The 16,878-nt window shown below is 35.8% G+C and overlaps 1 protein-coding gene across 1 annotated transcript in view; it reads left to right on the top strand.

Moving 5' to 3' along the window:
* The window catches only part of cwf19l2 (CWF19 like cell cycle control factor 2), a 47,246-nt gene extending 30,754 nt beyond the window's left edge, over positions 1–16,492 (top strand). Inside the window, exons 13-18 of the mRNA XM_041232800.1 lie at positions 4,348–4,560; positions 7,550–7,666; positions 10,132–10,287; positions 11,253–11,333; positions 14,217–14,318; positions 15,536–16,492. Coding sequence (XP_041088734.1) covers positions 4,348–4,560; positions 7,550–7,666; positions 10,132–10,287; positions 11,253–11,333; positions 14,217–14,318; positions 15,536–15,676 — 810 coding nt within the window. The 3' untranslated portion in view covers positions 15,677–16,492. The remainder of the gene's footprint in view (positions 1–4,347; positions 4,561–7,549; positions 7,667–10,131; positions 10,288–11,252; positions 11,334–14,216; positions 14,319–15,535) is intronic.
* The last annotated feature ends 386 nt before the right edge of the window (positions 16,493–16,878 follow it).

The following is a 16,878-nucleotide window of genomic DNA, read 5'->3' as shown; positions in this document are numbered from 1 at the left end:
CCAGAACATGTCTGTCATTGATCTTAAGTTTCAGATCATTCTGCTATTATTCTTCAATAATTAATACCAAGTCCAATAAAACTGCCGCCACACTGTATAAAAACTCAATCTCTCAATTTAACCACCACTGATAAATTCGTGGAAGTATTGTCCATCTCCGATCCTGCTTAATCAGTGTTGATAGATAATTACAGTACCGCCCGTAGTAATATCTTAGATATGGTTGCACCTGTCAAAAAAAAAAAAAAAAAAAAAAAGTAAAAAATCACTGTGGTTTAATGATACAACACGTATACTTAAACAAACAGGTCGTAAAGTTTAATGTAAGTGGAAAAACACCAAACTACAGGTCTTGTATCTCACCTGGAAAGATAGTATGTGTGTGTGTGTATATATATATATATATATATATATATATATATATATATATATATATATATATATATATATATATATATATATATAGTGAATTATAAGGCTGCACTGTCCTCGGCTAGATCAGCCTACTACTTAGCCCTTTATAGAAACACATAAAGATAATCCTCGATTTCATTTTGAAACAATAGTTAAACTAACAAACAAGCAGAAGGTGCCCTGGATATATACCATATTACCAGCAAGAACTGATGCTTTTATGAATCACTTCAACAAGAAAATCATTGATATAAGAAATCAGATTTCAGATGGTACATTCAATTTAGAGATGTCATCTTACAACATTGACAAAGCTACTTCTTTGGGTCCTGCAACATCAGACCAAACCTTTGTATCTTTTTCCTTGATTAACCAGGCAAAATTAGCTGACGTAGTTATTAAGACAAAATCCGCTACATGTGCATGGACCCTTTTCCCACTAAACTTTTTAAAGAAATATTCTTTCGGATCAATACAACCTGTTTTAAATATTACTAACAGTTCCCGTTCATCTGGTATTGTGCCAAAATCATTTCAGGTCGCTGTGGTGAAACTATTGCTTAAAAAACCTGCTGTAGATCCAAAAGTGCTTAACAAGTTTAAGCCTATTTCCAATCAACCCTTTCTATCCAAAGTTTAGGAGAGAGTAACAGCAAGCCAACTTAATACATTCCTTGCAGCACAAAATAGATATGAGACATTTCAGTCCGGTTTCCTCCTGGGTCATAGTAGTGAAACTGCTCTTGTCAGAGTGGTAAATGATGCACTAGTATTTGAATTTGCTCTTTTGCTACTGATTTTATTGTACTTTACAACTGCTGTTGTCTGTAATGTGATGTTCTGAAATGTGATATTTTGCAAGGCGATACTTTGTACTGTGATATTTTGTAACAGTTGTAAGTTGACCAGGATAAGGTCTGCTAAGTAATAAATAAATAATATTATCTTCAGATATGAGCTAGTCCTTATTCTTCTAGGGTTAAGTGCAGCGTTTGACACTATTGATCAATTTTGCTTGAACGTCTTGAGAATCTTGAAGATTGTCAGGTAGTGTCCTGTCTTGGTTTAAATCTTATCTTTCAAATAGGTTACAATATGCTAGAATTGGGGAAGATTCTTTTTTTTTTCTGAAGTTACATGTGGTGTCCCGCAGGGTTCTGCATCTTGCATTTTCATTGCTGTGCTGATGGTACTTAACTATATCTAACCGATAAAACACCCCCGATACAGAAATAATGAAATCAGTGGATATCCAATAAACACCGGAAAAACTGTGGAAATGGTTAATCTGTTCACGTTGACTTTACCCTTTTAACATAAAAATAATTAAAAATAAATGTAATAATAAATACATTTACAAATGCTGCTATTCAATATCCCGCCTTCCTTACTTGTATCTATCATTGATTCGTTCTGAATACTTTAAACCCTCCCCAACTACTGAATGACAGCACATTCCTACATTTCTATTGGAGATTCCGCTTTCAAGATTTTAAACGAGATTAAAAGACAGAAGCTTGTTAGTGGGATTTAAAGCTGTATCACAGTTAAGATACGCAGGATTTAAAACAGAATTGTGGCGAAATGTACAAAATGCCTACACACAAAAAACCCAGAAGAATGTGCCCGTTACCTTAGGGATTTTGTTGTGGGAGACCTCAAAGGAAAGAAGGTACAACTTAAGTGTGCAAATACTATCGAGTTACTACTATACATATTTGACAGAAAGGAAAAAAAAACGCTGAAGCACTTTGAAAAGTAACCGAAAACATTCATTACCCGAAAAAAACGATTTACATAAAACTCGAAAGTAGCTAAAAATAAGCACCGAAAAATACAATTAATAAAACCCGAAAAACAGAATATATCTCTGAAACAGAGTGACTCCACATCTGCAAATATTCTGACTACGTGTTTTGCTAATATTAAGCAGTGGATGTCAAAAAGTTTTATGGTTAAACTCCGATAAAACAGAGGTAATGTTGCTGGGATCAAAAAATCAGCTAAACAAAACTAATATGCGATTCTATAGAAGACATCTTTCCTTTTGCACTGATGGCTGAAATGAGAAATGTGGGTGTAATCTTTGACCCAGATCTTTCTTTTTCTTTTCTTCACCTTGGTAATATCGTTAAAATAAGATGTTCTCTTTCAGTACAAGATGGCAGGAGAGTGATGCATGGTTTCATAACATCTACAATTGATTACTGCAGTGCCCTGCTTTCTGGTATTCCAATATATGTTTTATTCCATTTACAGCTTGTGCAAAATGCTGCTGCCAGGGTTTTAACAAAAACAACAGAAAATCACATTATGCCTGTGTCAGCAGCCCTACACTGGCTTCCTGTACTGTTCAGGGTTGATTTAAGGTCCTGCTTATAACTTTAATAAAGCCTTAAATAGGTTGGCTCAGTCTTATTTAAAATATCTTTTAATCCCAAATGATCCTAGATGGACACTCCAAACCCAGGATGCTGGATTGCTTACTATTCCTAAAATTAAAAAAAATATTAAAAATACAGGAATGATCTGCCTAGTTTTATAAGGGAAGCACCAACTGTTGCAGCTTTTAAAACCAGACTAAAGACACAATTTTACAATCACATTTTCATCTATGAAAAGGACGAGACAACATTGGAGTTTACTGATTTAATGTACTGTGCTGTCTAAATTCAGATCAGATTGTTTGTACACTGCTGTATGTTCACTTCTGTCATTGATTTGTTTATTTAGGCGTATTTAAGTTTGTTTTTCACTGGTGAAGTACAAAGGAGGGGGTTACATAATTCTATAGTTCCTCAGTGTTGTGGCTGCAGAATTTCTTGAGCATGGAAGGGAAATGAGACTTGGACAAGCGTTAGATACACATCAGAGACAACTTAAGCTATTTTATGAAAATGCTAAAGTACAATACTAAAGCTATTTTAGGCAATCAATAGGTGCGTTTTGTATCAATTTACATTTACTATATCTTTTGAATGTTATCTGCAGTCTGAGTGGGCAGGTTGCTGTTATGCTGTAGAATAACATTCCTTAAGGGAAGCATTATTAATAAACTCCAAATACGTCAGTGTTTCCATGGCAACGCCAAATTAAAGCGACAGCCATTACCCCTTCTGTTCAGCGTTGATGTCTTTTATATGTACAGTAACTGCAGGCCAGTTCAAGATGATGTCATGAATATGCTGTTCATAAGCATAAATTACATTTGGAAGTAAATAAGAATCCTTCTGATGGAAGCGTGTATGAGTTTACAAATTTCCCACTGCTAATATCTCGTAAACCCTTTCACCTGAAAATCTTGTTTTCTCAGTATTGTGGAAACTTCGGGCAAAATCTGTTGGCATTACTACATCATGTGGGATTCAACAAAGCCTTGTATCTCAGAAAATGTTGTAGGTAGTTACTTAGATTTCTTTATATAAACCTGACCACGACTTTGACCTCTGACCTAATATGGCTGCCGGATTGAGGTCATGCGACTTTTTAAAAATATCTTCTGTATAGAGACAGTAGCCTACACTTTGAGTTATTCTTTTAATGTTTTGGAGATTTTCTTAGATTTTGTTAGTTTCATTACTGGAGATCATGTCACTAATGAGCCACCGTACTGATCAACTACTCAACCGCTTATTAAAATAAATACCGTTGTGAATGATTAACTATAACACTGAGCTTTTGTTTACTCTGTCTTTAGTTACTATCCTTGTTCTATACAGATTTCAAATGCATGTTTTCCTGCTTCCGAGCTAGGTGGCTAGAGGTGTGTTTTCAGTGATTGCAGTTGCTTAGTTTTATGTGGTTCAATTCACTTTGCTGTGTGGAAAAATAAATATTTAGCTACAGCTTTGAGTACAAGATTCTGCATCAAGAACAGGCATTGGGCAAGATTCTGAAAGCTTGTACTCGAGTATCTGCTTGCTGTGTTCACAGCTCATGGGGAAGACAGATGGAGATAACTTTACCCTGGATGACATGTTTGTCTCCAGCGCCGCCAAGAAGGAGCGTTGTGGGCAAGAGGAGGAGAGACAAAGACAGAAAGCCATTCAGGAGCACAGACGGCTGGCAGGACGCATGGAGAAATGCCACTTCTGCTTTGATAACCCAGAACTGCCCAAACATCTCATCATCGCTATTGGCACAAAGGTAACACACATTGGTACTTGCAAGGCATGGACTTGTCTTCATACTATACATACTGTAAAACCATAAAAGTTATTTTTCTGTGAAGTGATTTTTCCCATCAAAGCTTGTCTGTGTCTACAGTAGTAGCTGATTGTTCTTCATCTAGTTGGCTCTTGAAGGATCCCTGTGTCTCAACAGTAACAACGGCATGGCTTGGTAATTCACTAAAAGCCACGTTTGTTAACTTTTTATGCAAAATGGATTGTAGTCCCGTTTTACAAACCAATTTTATTACAATTTAACAAACTAAACATTTGGGATTCTGATCATTTATACTGTACGTGGGCATATGTTACATTTTATTTAATATACCATAAAATGCCCCACAATTGCATCATCACCTGACCACCCAACCACATGAGTTCAGAACAGTATGTCAGTCAATCCTGATTGCAATTCTGTCACCTCATACACTGCAGATATCCCATGAGGTGACAGCAATGAGGTCTGTCATGGCAAATTTCAGATATTTACAGTTTATCTCAAGATCCTGTACTGCTAATATTATTAATTACACTATTTACTCAAATTTAAGTCACCCCCAAATTCAAAGCCCACAAAATAAATGAGCACCCTGAATACAAGTCACAAAAGCGCAATAATTAATGGTTAAATTACCTTTTAATTTCTATGTGCCTGCATGGAACTCTGTATTATCATACATTAAAGCATCAATGTAAGTATCCAACTATATTATGAATGAGAAAAGAAAATATGTACAATACACTTCAGTACGTTTTATTGCCCTCTTTTGTTTCATTTGGCCAATGTGACTTTGTAACGTTTGCAAGCAAAATATAACCTTTCAATTGCGTCTCCATCTCAGACGCCCCAAATTCACGCTGTGCTGCACGGTTTCCCTTTTCTTCAGCAAAAGAAGATTTTCTTTTAAAAGCTTGCATGAAGTTCGCTGCATATCCATTTTAATATATTGGTACCGTATGAAGATAATTATTGTAGTGTGCTTTGCTGTGTACAGCAGCTCTCTTGCAAACGCACCAGGATAACTGACATTGCACAAATTGGTCCCCTAACTGAGAAACCCAGAATCCAAATTGCCTTTGAATCCAAGTGGCTCCCCACAAATTAGAACCTTCATTTGTCAAAGTGTGACCTTTAATTTGAGTTAATGAGGTAGTTATTGTGTTTATTTGTGTATTTATTTTCTAATTTGTGTATTTAAACATAACCTAAAGAATTTCTAGAAGACGTTTCTTTGTGAGTTATGATTTATCAGTATTCTTTCTATTTTATGGTCTCCCCCCCCCCCCCCCCCCCCCCATTTAGATTACAGAACTGTTTTGACAAGCTACCTGACACATCTGTTTTCTGTTCACAAACACAAGAGGGTCTGTGTGGTTGTCAGATGCTATGCTGTAATGCAGCAACTGAAAATGCAATACATGTTTTCCTTTTATAGCTTTATTTCCCCAAGTAGTAGGAGATCCGCGTAACTAGTTTCTTTTGATGGAGAAAATGATTGTGGTGCTGCAAGTGGACTGGGGCTGCTGATATAAAAAGGGGTATTTCATAGACCCCTGCTACTTAAAGGATTGCTTGGTAGAAACTGAACTATGATAAGTGCAATTGAGATCATGCGAGTCAGAGATGAAAGCAACATTTTTATGCTTGCGTGCTGTTTGACATTATCTGAAACCGCTAAAAATAGAGACAGCCCATTTCAGAAGATCTGAAAAAGACCCCAGTATAATCTTAGTATGGGTTTTTATTTATTTATTTATTTATTTATTTCTCCCTCCAGCTTATGAATTCTGTATGGCAGGTCAGATTGATTTTTTTTTGCTTAATATTTATTTTTAATAACCCTAGACTGTGATCCGTCTAAAACTTCTTAAAGGCAAGATTTGGAAGATACAGTACTTTTTTTTCTCATTTAGCTTCATCTCCTGGAATCTACTGGAGGAGATAAACATGCTAATTAGGTGATTTGGAAAAATTGGTTATGAAACTCTTTCATTTAAATTTGGGTTTTTATAGCCCTCTATTTTGATATTAAAGTTCAGTTTGCTTCTGATTATTAATATTAAGAAAATGTTTGATAGGCTAAATTTTTTGCTATTAAGAGTGACTTTTCTTCAATCAATCAATCTGTCTTTTTATATAGCGCCTTTCAAGATGCAGTAACAACAAGAAAATCCATAATACTTTAAATACAGAGAAATGCATAATACAATAGAGTAGCATAATACATGTAATAGTAGCAGCAACACAGCAGCTTATAGCAGATATCAGGCTTAAAGAGCATGGAAAACAAGAGACAACAGGTGGGTCTTGAGAGTTGATTTAAAGCGTGCAGCGGTAGAAGCATCACGCACCAATGGGAGAGAGTTCCAAAGAGTCGGAGCCATGAAGCTAAACGAGCATTCTCCAAGTGTGGTGCACTTTTGCTTGGGGATGACAAGCAGGCCAGAGTCGAAGGACCTCAGCTTGCGAGCAGGGACATAGCGAGTCAGCAGGTTGAGGAGGTACTCGGGACCTGTGTGATGAAGGGCATTGTAGGTGAGCAGGGGAGTTTTGAAAATAATCCTGAAGTTTACAGGTAGCCAGGGAATATGATAATTTTTTGTAAGAATATTTATTATTTTCTTTAAATGGCTTTTTCTTTCTTTACTTGTATGCTAATAATATAATGCTGTGCTGGTGAAATGAATACAGTGTTTGTCGTAGCTATACATCATGGTTATGAGAATTTGCAGTGAGAAGACCACCTATTCCCTTTCCATTGGTCCTGAAGTTTTGGTTTGAATAGCACTCTGGAGACTTGTCACTGTCCATTCATGGATAGGAACGTAATTGAGGCCCTTTGAGAAAAATTGGATCATTTATCTTCAAACAAGCCAATGCATTATTTCTATTCCTAGTCCAAGATGAGAGTATGAGATTGCATTTGCATCCTAACTGTACAACTTTCTCTTTTAACCCCTTCCAGGTGTACCTGTGTCTGCCGAACTGCAAGTCACTGGCAGAGGGTCACTGTTTGATAGCACCAGTGCACCACCACACTTCTGCAACATCACTGGACGAGGACATCTGGCAAGAAACCCAAGTCAGTATAACACTGGACAAACTCCCTTCCATCCTGTTAAAGCTAATGGTCTACTTGTTGAAGAAATCGATGCTTTTGTTAGGTAGTGGGAAGCTGTCGTATTTCAATAGACATGAATGTTGGTTGAGGTGTAAACATTATTGTCACTGGTAATATGTATTGGATAAAATGTATTGTTTTTATTGAGCAGCAAAGTTCATCAGAAGTTCAAATCAAAAAGAAATTTAGGTCAGTGCAACACTACAACACCCACTTTCCATTGCAGCTTGCTAATTGGACGAGCTAACAGTGTAGTTGTTCAAAGAAGACAACCAATGTCAAAATGTAACCTTGTTGCTTTAATTAACCTTTTATTGCATGCTAATCCGAGTAGCTAATTTAGCAGTGTGATTCCATAATTAATACATATTTGTTGAAGGATTACATGGCATTGGCTATAACTTTTGAAAGTGCATAATGCAAAACCATTAATGTGTGTGTGTGTGTGTCTCTCTCTCTCTCTCTCTCTCTCTCTCTCTCTCTCTATATATATATATATATATATATATATATATATATATATATATATATATATATATATATATATATAGCAATTGTCCTTGCAAAAAATAAGTAATTAAAACTAAACATTTCCCCCCCGAAGTGATAGATTTGTCTTCTCGTTGTTTATTAGGCTGCATTCACACTGGGTCCGTTTCAACTAAACTCGATCTAGTTTGTTTTGTTTGAAACAATGTATCAGTGTGCTTGCTGTTCACACTTCTGCGAGCAAAGGGACCGAGTTTGTTTGGGTACGAGTTAAAGATTTTTTTTTTTTGTGGTCTTTTTCAGTTTGTATTAGGGGTTAGTTTGTGTTCACAATGCAGTTTTCCAGTGCACTCGGTTTGTTGATATGGTGTGTGAACCAGATGTTTCTAATATCCTGCAAGGCATATTGAAAGATGGCAGCTGTTGATGTGTTGCTCTGGTTTTTGATCTCTTATGTTTTAGATTGTTACAGATTGCTGTGGAAGAGGGCACTGGGGGAGCTCGTTACAGCTGTACATTTCTTGAATGTTTAATGAATATATTTCTTGAATGCCTACAGTAAGAGAATGCAGTTCACGCAATTCTGCACGGTTCTCCTAATGTCGGCATTGAACAAAGTAATTTAATAAAAGACTGAATGCATTTGAATATTTTTGTGTGTTTTGTCCAGTTCGGCTTGGATTTTGGTGTCTGTGCAAATTTTCTATCAGAGCTTCAGTTTCTCACACTGTCCATGTAGTTTAGGATTACCAGATTTCCACAGTGAAAAACTGGGACTTTTTTTTTGCAATTCACTGACGCCGTAGCAACTCTGAAGCCATTAGAAAAAATAACAGTATATAAAATAACACAATAATAATTAAAAAATGTAACATTGGGTGAATGTATTGGAGATCATAACTCATTATTTTCTTTATATTGTCATCTAGTCAACACATGTTAAATGTACAAAGACAGAATTAAAAAGGCTAGATCAGCATGTTAACATATGATATACACATAATCAGAATGATTTAATATATAATCCATAAGGTTTTATTGGCGTGAACACATAACCTAATATAATACTGTGATATTAACTTGGTGAGCATGCTGACACAGTTTTATACAATAGCAAAATTGGGACAATTAACAATTTTACTGTTTCCAACCGGGACAAAAAATGAAGGCTGAAAACTGTGATAATCTAAATTTTCCTGGGATGTCTGGTAACCCTAATGTAGTTCCCCGAGACTTTTTTTTTGTTATTGGCTGTACTTGTTTCCTCAGAATATGAACTAAAGCGCAAAATGTTTACTTCCTAGCTAGGTTAGTCCAGCAGTTGTTAACATTGAGGTGGACTCTGTACAGTTAGCTTCCCAAGTGAACTTTGCTGTTCACGCTTCATACCGAACCGTACTGAGTGCAGACCAAACTCTCTAAATGGACTCGGTGTGAACACAGCCTTAAACTGTGAATTGACATGCTAAAGAAACTCTATCCGATACTTGTATTTTTAGAAATACAAAAATTAACTATTGCATAGGCAAATGTCTTTACATCTTTTAATACATATTTATAAACACAATACTTTTGATAATGACTTAGATTATCAAGAAGAATGTACAGTTGTTCCTAGCGAATAAATGTATCCAAATTGCTATTAACAGTATTTTCTAGGGGATCAAGGCTTTTTGATAAGCTTTTGTATCAGTAAAAATAGAACCACTTAGTATTAAAATAAATAATTGTATTTGTATTTAAACCTGCATTGTTACCTTGTTGTTTTAGAACAGACACTCCAGTGTTTAAACAGTAATACCCAATGCAGCTGGCATTACACAGATAATTAAAACGGTTGTGTCCCTAGCTGGAGGCTAGGTGTCTAGTGAAACACAATGTGAAGTATCTCACGGGTAATATCGGTGTGTTGCTTCTGTTTTTGTTGTGTGCGGCAGATGTTCCGGAGAGCCTTGGTGAAGATGTTTGAAGATCAAGGGCAAGACTGTGTGTTCCTGGAGACACACATGAACCCAAAGAAGCGACACCACATGGTCTACGAGTGCATTCCTCTGCCGAGGGAAGTGGGGGACATGGCTCCAATCTATTTCAAGGTACTGTACCCAGTGCACAAATATTTAACATAACCAAAGCATTGCTGGGAACACCTGTTGCATATATAGAGGGATAAGTCCTTTACAAGACTACACACTTTTGGGACACCATTGTAAAGGAGATGTTCCATGTCAAGGGTCTATCCTGGACTGTACAAATACATGTATACATAAATAAATGGTTTTCGACAATCATTGAATAAGTAATCAGGTATTTGCTTGTGATTTTCACAATGTAAACCACAAGTCAGTGATCTGCGCCATGATTGCAGGCTGTTTAGAAAACAAATTCTGTTTTGGGCTGAGCTAACAACGCATGGATTGTCTGTAGATCAACACTTTAAAACAAGTGGTCAAATATGATTGAAACCCTGAAATATAACACATCATTGATCAGTCATATTACAGTGTATAGAATATATAATAAAAAGCTAGCTCAAATAAACCCTTGTATTTTTGCAACATGCTACTGTGTGTGTGTGTGTGTGTGTGTGTGTGTGTGTATATATATATATATATATATATATATATATATATATATATATATATATATATATATATATATATATATATATATATATATATATATATATATATATATATATAATATATATATATATATATCATGGATTGCTTTAACCTCTCTAAATCAAAACTAACAAAAGCCAGTCTTTGTCTCTCCACCTTTAGAGGGTGACTAGTGACCCAATCTAATGCTGTAGAGCATGTTTCCTCTGTTCCAGGTATTAATACATTGATTTGTCATTTTTAATTTACATTATTATCTGTCTGTTACAGCATTTAAGGTGTGTGACTTGGTATACTGTATACCTGCCCAAGCAGCTGTCATTGCTTTTTATATAACAGCATAAAATGGATTGGAAAAGCCCTTTCAAATCCACACTGTTAAATCCTGCGTTAATGCAAGCATGTCTGTTTTATATTCCAATATGTTCCCTTTGCAGAAAGCTATAATGGAATCTGATGAAGAGTGGGCTATGAATAAGAAGCTGATTGACCTTTCTTCGAGGGACGTGCGCAGGGCTGTAAGTGGCATAATTGTACCTGCACAGTGTGCTTACTGAAACGTTTAGAAGCCTGAGACTTTCTCTATAGCCTAAGCTTTTAGAATTCATCACTGTGCTTGGCACCATTTTGTAATTAGTCTTACATAAAATCACTCAAACAAGTACAAAGTTAGGGTACCAGAATAGCGATTTACATACCTGAGAACTGAGTGACATATTGCTCTTCATACACAGAATGTATATGCCTTTTAAATGAAGTTGGTTTTCTGACTTGGAGGTGCAATGGAATTACCCTGGCCTAGTCAGTGAACTGTGTGAGCTCTGGTTTTATTAATCTGCCTCCAAGGGGCACGTGGGTCTAATTATATTAGTTATAGCAGTGATAATAATAGTGATCAAAATGTTAATAACTGTCATTAGGATATTTTTAATTAAGTTATCGCTAGGACTGGTTTAGTGTTCAAGGTAATAAACTAATTTGGATGACTACCTGAGTTACACACAACCAGTCCCAAAGCTGTAGCAGTTATGAAAGTGTTTTTAAAGAGTCAATTTTATTGATGAAAAAGGTGCTGCAAAGTGTTTAATCTTTTAATTAAAGTTATTGTTGATGTTATTAATATTTGACATTAGGTTTATCTCAGGATATACTTTGTATACTCAGCATATCTCAGTAGGATATTCAGAATTGGAATCCCAAGAGAAGTGGGGCAGTTAATTCAACTGTTGTGTTTATAATTATGAAATGTGTTTCTGCTGTTCCATAAAAATATAACGTTACATCATCTTTATCAGAATAATGGCAGACACTAGATTTAGTAGTGGTAAGGGACATGAAAAAGTCTTGCTCTGAGTTTGATATCAATGAGTAATTCTGTGTAATATACACAGTGCAATTACATATTTTCCTCATGTTGACAGGTAATTGCAGTAGAACCTTATCTATTTGAAACATTGTTATTCAGAGAGCAATTATTGGTGACATATTAAACCTTAACAATTGGCAACTCAGAAATGTGTAGCTGTGAGTAATTATTTCAGCAATACCCAACACGGGGAATGTCTGAGACTGAGAATGTCTTTGGGACTATATATTATGTTTTCTCTGTATTTCCTACTAAAAAATAAGCCTTACTGGATAGATTCTACGATTTATAGCAGGGAGGTTTTTACAACCAAGAGACAATTGATGGTGTCAGTCTTGAGAGGGCTGCTTAGTGACATTAATTTTGATCCTGTCTGAAAGAATGATCTGTTAGATTTATCTACAGCAGTGACTGACAGTGCTTGCACAGGAGCACTTTTTTTATTAACTCGCATTAAAAAATGAGAGATTCCCAAGGGTGAAGGCCATATACAGTTTACCTCTGCATATGTTCTTGCTTTTTGGTCTGCAAAGTGTGCATGTGTGATTTCAAGCAATGGCTTTGAAGGATGATTTAACACTGTGCAATCCGATATACTTTATGGTTGAAACTAGAAGTAGGTTCGACCATTGGATGTACGATTTTAACATGCATACATTTCAGCAAGAGCATGTTATGGGTTAGGAAAGGAGAACCTGTCATTTGCAGAATGCTAAGGGATAGTCATAAGCATGTATAACCCTGCACACCAGGAGTAGAGGTTGACTTTATGATGCAGATCTAAAGTTTCAAAATTCTGAACCAAACTACAGCCTGTTTGTAATATGCACATTCTGCAGTGCTGTTGGTTCAACTCATGCCTGATAATGTAAATAAGTTTGCAGTCACTATGAATTACCTAGAGGTAATGCAGAACCTGTGATTTTCTTAAAACACAGATTAAGGTTTCCTCTTTGCAGCCCGTCTTAATGTGGATTGCCAGTGGCAGGTATCGGTAGTGAGACAAATGTACCTTTCCTTTTGTATTACTCTGTGTTGACAGATTAAAGGCAACTCTTTTGTTTGCAAGGGGTGGATTTAGACTTTTTTTTTAGTTGCCTATCCCAACTAAACAAAACTAAAGAAAAAAGAAAAAGAAAACCCTATTCCCCTGTTGTCCAGTCTAAATTTGGTTTAGGCCAATCCCAAGATGCTCTTGGGAACAGGCATATGCAGTAATGGAGGTAAAGGTCACGCTTAAAATCTACATGAACCATTTAAACCTGCATCCAGACCCCAAAGTAGTTAATGATATAATGTTACCTGTTAAACCTGGAGTGGAATGGCCCTCCAGGACTGTGATTGGGCACCCTTGACTGAAGACAAAAGGCTTAATGCACTGGCATACACCCCTTACTTTATGAAGCCTTTTCACTCTTTGCAGCATTCTGCAGCTTTCTTTTTAAGATGATAACAATATGCCAACCATGGTCCTGCATCATTAAGTCAACTGAGGAATTAGTCATGCAAAATTGCATCGCTGGTGATAAACGATCCAGGCTTTGTGGAATATCAAAACAAGGGTAATTTATTTAAAAAATATATTTGGAGGAGTACTTGATACACTGCAAGTAGCAACAGTAAGTAGTGATAACGATGTAGAAGTCAAGGGGTGTTCTCCATTGCTTTAATACCAGATTGCATTTCCACAGCACCGCTACTCTAGCACATGTACAGTGAGCTCTTTATTAAATCAACTGCGAACCTGACATTATTATCAGTAGGTACTAAAAAGCTGATACTTTTAATTTACAAAAAGTGCATCTATATATTACACAATTGTCCTGATTTTGCAGTTTAGTTGCATAGCCACAAATTAAACTGCCTACATAGGAGTAAGAGACACACATTGGCCTTATTGACATTCTGCTTTCTTTTGAAAAACAGTTACAAGGAGTGCAAGGAGTGAGGCTTTTCTTAACTGAGAATGGACTGACTGGTTTTTGGTGGATACAGAGACGTATTGTGACTGCATGCAATGTTTTCTTTCTTTCAGGTTCCTAAAGGACTTCCCTATTTCTCTGTGGATTTCGGGCTTCAAGGAGGCTACGCTCATGTGATTGAAAACGAGCACAAGTTCCCTCATTACTTCGGCAAGGTATTCATGACTAAAACAACAGTTACAACTGTGACCGTTGTGAAAGAATTGCCTACAGACATGACAATGGGAGAGCTCAGATGACCTGTAAAAAACATGGATTTGTACAGAGAAACTATATTGTTTGATTCTTAGTACAGTAATACAAGTTAGTAAATTAACTGTCTCATTCCCTTTTGAAGTCTATATATATATATATATATATATATATATATATATATATATATATATATATATATATATATACACAAACACATTGGCATTTAAAAACATCAGGCGGCTCATCATATCAGTGCTAAGTGCCACAGCTAAAGGAAAAAGAAAAAAACAAATAAAGATCCATGTAGCAATGTCAAGTCGCTTGCACATTTGACCTCTGCCGGAAACTACTGTTCACTTAACAATGCAGCTAAAGTTTGAAATGATAGGAACAAAGACAAAATAAGCGTTGGTTTTTCCTCAGATTTTCTGTATGTTATTTGGTGTATTTGATCCAGTTTAGCTAGAAATAAGCTTGGATTGACAAAAACATGAGCTGTCCAATAAAAGATTAATTGGACCATAATAGATGACAGTAAAAGTTGCATTAAGAGGGATATTCAAAATACTCAAAACCCTACACACCAAAGCACAGCTGATTGAACAAAATGACTTTAATTCCCTTCTGATCTAACCTCCCCTTTAGTTCAGTGCACTTTGTCTAGTGCTTCTAAGTGCTTATGATTGCCTGCTGGAAAATATATCTTGTAGTCTCTGTGCCACTCTTCCATGGCTTCTTTTACCGTGTGAGACCCCATGTTGCACAAAATGTGCAACAGTTTTTTTCCCCTCCACTGGAGGTGTTTTTTATACCCTGGTTATGTAGTGGTGGCTTCCTCATAAGAGCGAGTGCTGCCACCTGCAGAAATAAATCTCACATAAGGGAGGTCAATATCGAAAATGATAAAATCAGTGTGACCAGTTTATATGTAGATGATATACTAGTTACAAATCTTGGTTAAAATCCACCACTGTAGCACAATTTGGAAGCATTTTCAGGATTAAAGACCGACATATTCTGCCAAAGGTGTTGTGTCCCGGAGAAAATGTTTAGGAATCAACCTGTATATTTTTTTTTGACTATTTCTCTGAGCATTTAAGCAGACTGTGAGTTAACCACAGATGTATTATATTGCTCCTTGTTTTGGGGGATTTTTTCTTCTTCTTGTCTTTGGTAGGAAATAATTGGTGGTATGCTTGACCTGGAACCAAGATGTTGGAGAAAACCCTTCCGAGAGAATTTTGACGACCAGCGGAAGAAAGTCCTGCAGTTTGCCCAATGGTGGAAGCCCTTTGACTGCACTAAAAATCAAGATTGATGTCTTCAGAACCAGATATTATTGTCATTTTAAAGGTCATTTAGTTCTCTACTGCAAGTGTTTAGAAAGTGTCCTAAATGTATCTTACTGTCGGATAAAGAACCATGTATTCGAAACCTGATTCACTGAGGTTTGCTAAATTGCATTAGAATTTTGAAAAAGCTGTATGACAATATGTAAGCTTTGAAAACAAATGCTAGTGGTTCCAGGTTCTTCTTCATACCTGTGATTTTTCAGTTTCCTTTTAGTAGTACTGCACCTGTGTATTTTCAGTTTCAATTAAGAATGAATGATAACGTTTTCATTATGGAGAATGTATTTCTACCTACGATTTCAAAAGCCCTTAAAGAATACTACTTGTGGTTTGCATGTATTATTTTTTCTTTCTAGTCCACTATCGCCCAGCTTTCTTTTTTTGAATTATTTAAGCAGCCTCACTTGAGCCACACTTGAAAGCTGTGGTTGTAGAAACACAAGTGTTCAATGTCCTGAATTACAGTCATTGCGTTTTATGGATGCTTTGCATTTCTTTTAAATAACATTTTGTGAGTTGTTTTTTTTAAGTAAACTGATGACTTATTTTTAATCTTTCATTTTAATTGCCATTGGTAATTTTTCTACAACTGATATTGGTTAAAAGTATTATTATTTTTTTGTAATATCTGCACCTTCATCAACATCCTGCTGTTCGTATAACCAGTGCAGGCACATGCAGAGGGTCCTCATAGTCGCTTAATAAGCGCACAGTAAGTGAAAGATTATTGTCAAATGTAACAGGAAACTTGTATAGGTGGCTAGGGGTTTATAACAAAACTAAGGTGATAAGGTGACTATATATATACTATATATAATATATATATATATATATCTTATATATATATATATATATATATATATATATATATATATATAATGTGTGTGTTTCAGTAAAAAGTCTGCTTGTTCCTATATCCTGTCATGTCTAGACTGGGTTATCTAATTGGAATGAGAGTTGCTTTAAATAAAAGACTCATTTAGAAGTCGTAGTTTATTTAACATGAAAGTTTTCTATCTTTCACTTGAAGGCATTATTATGATACAAAGCAGCATCTGATTGGTGATGCAGCTATTAAATGATCCTTTTCCAAGGTCTATTAAGATTGTTCTGCTTTTCTTAATGATCCTCATTAAGCGCAGTGGCAGCTACTTTTTAAACCATGTTT

The sequence above is a fragment of the Polyodon spathula genome, chromosome 30 (assembly GCF_017654505.1).
Source record: "Polyodon spathula isolate WHYD16114869_AA chromosome 30, ASM1765450v1, whole genome shotgun sequence".
Classification (NCBI taxonomy): domain Eukaryota; kingdom Metazoa; phylum Chordata; class Actinopteri; order Acipenseriformes; family Polyodontidae; genus Polyodon; species Polyodon spathula.
The sequence above is the reverse complement of the archived record's forward strand: the minus strand, read 5'-3'. Positions and strand labels throughout refer to the sequence as shown.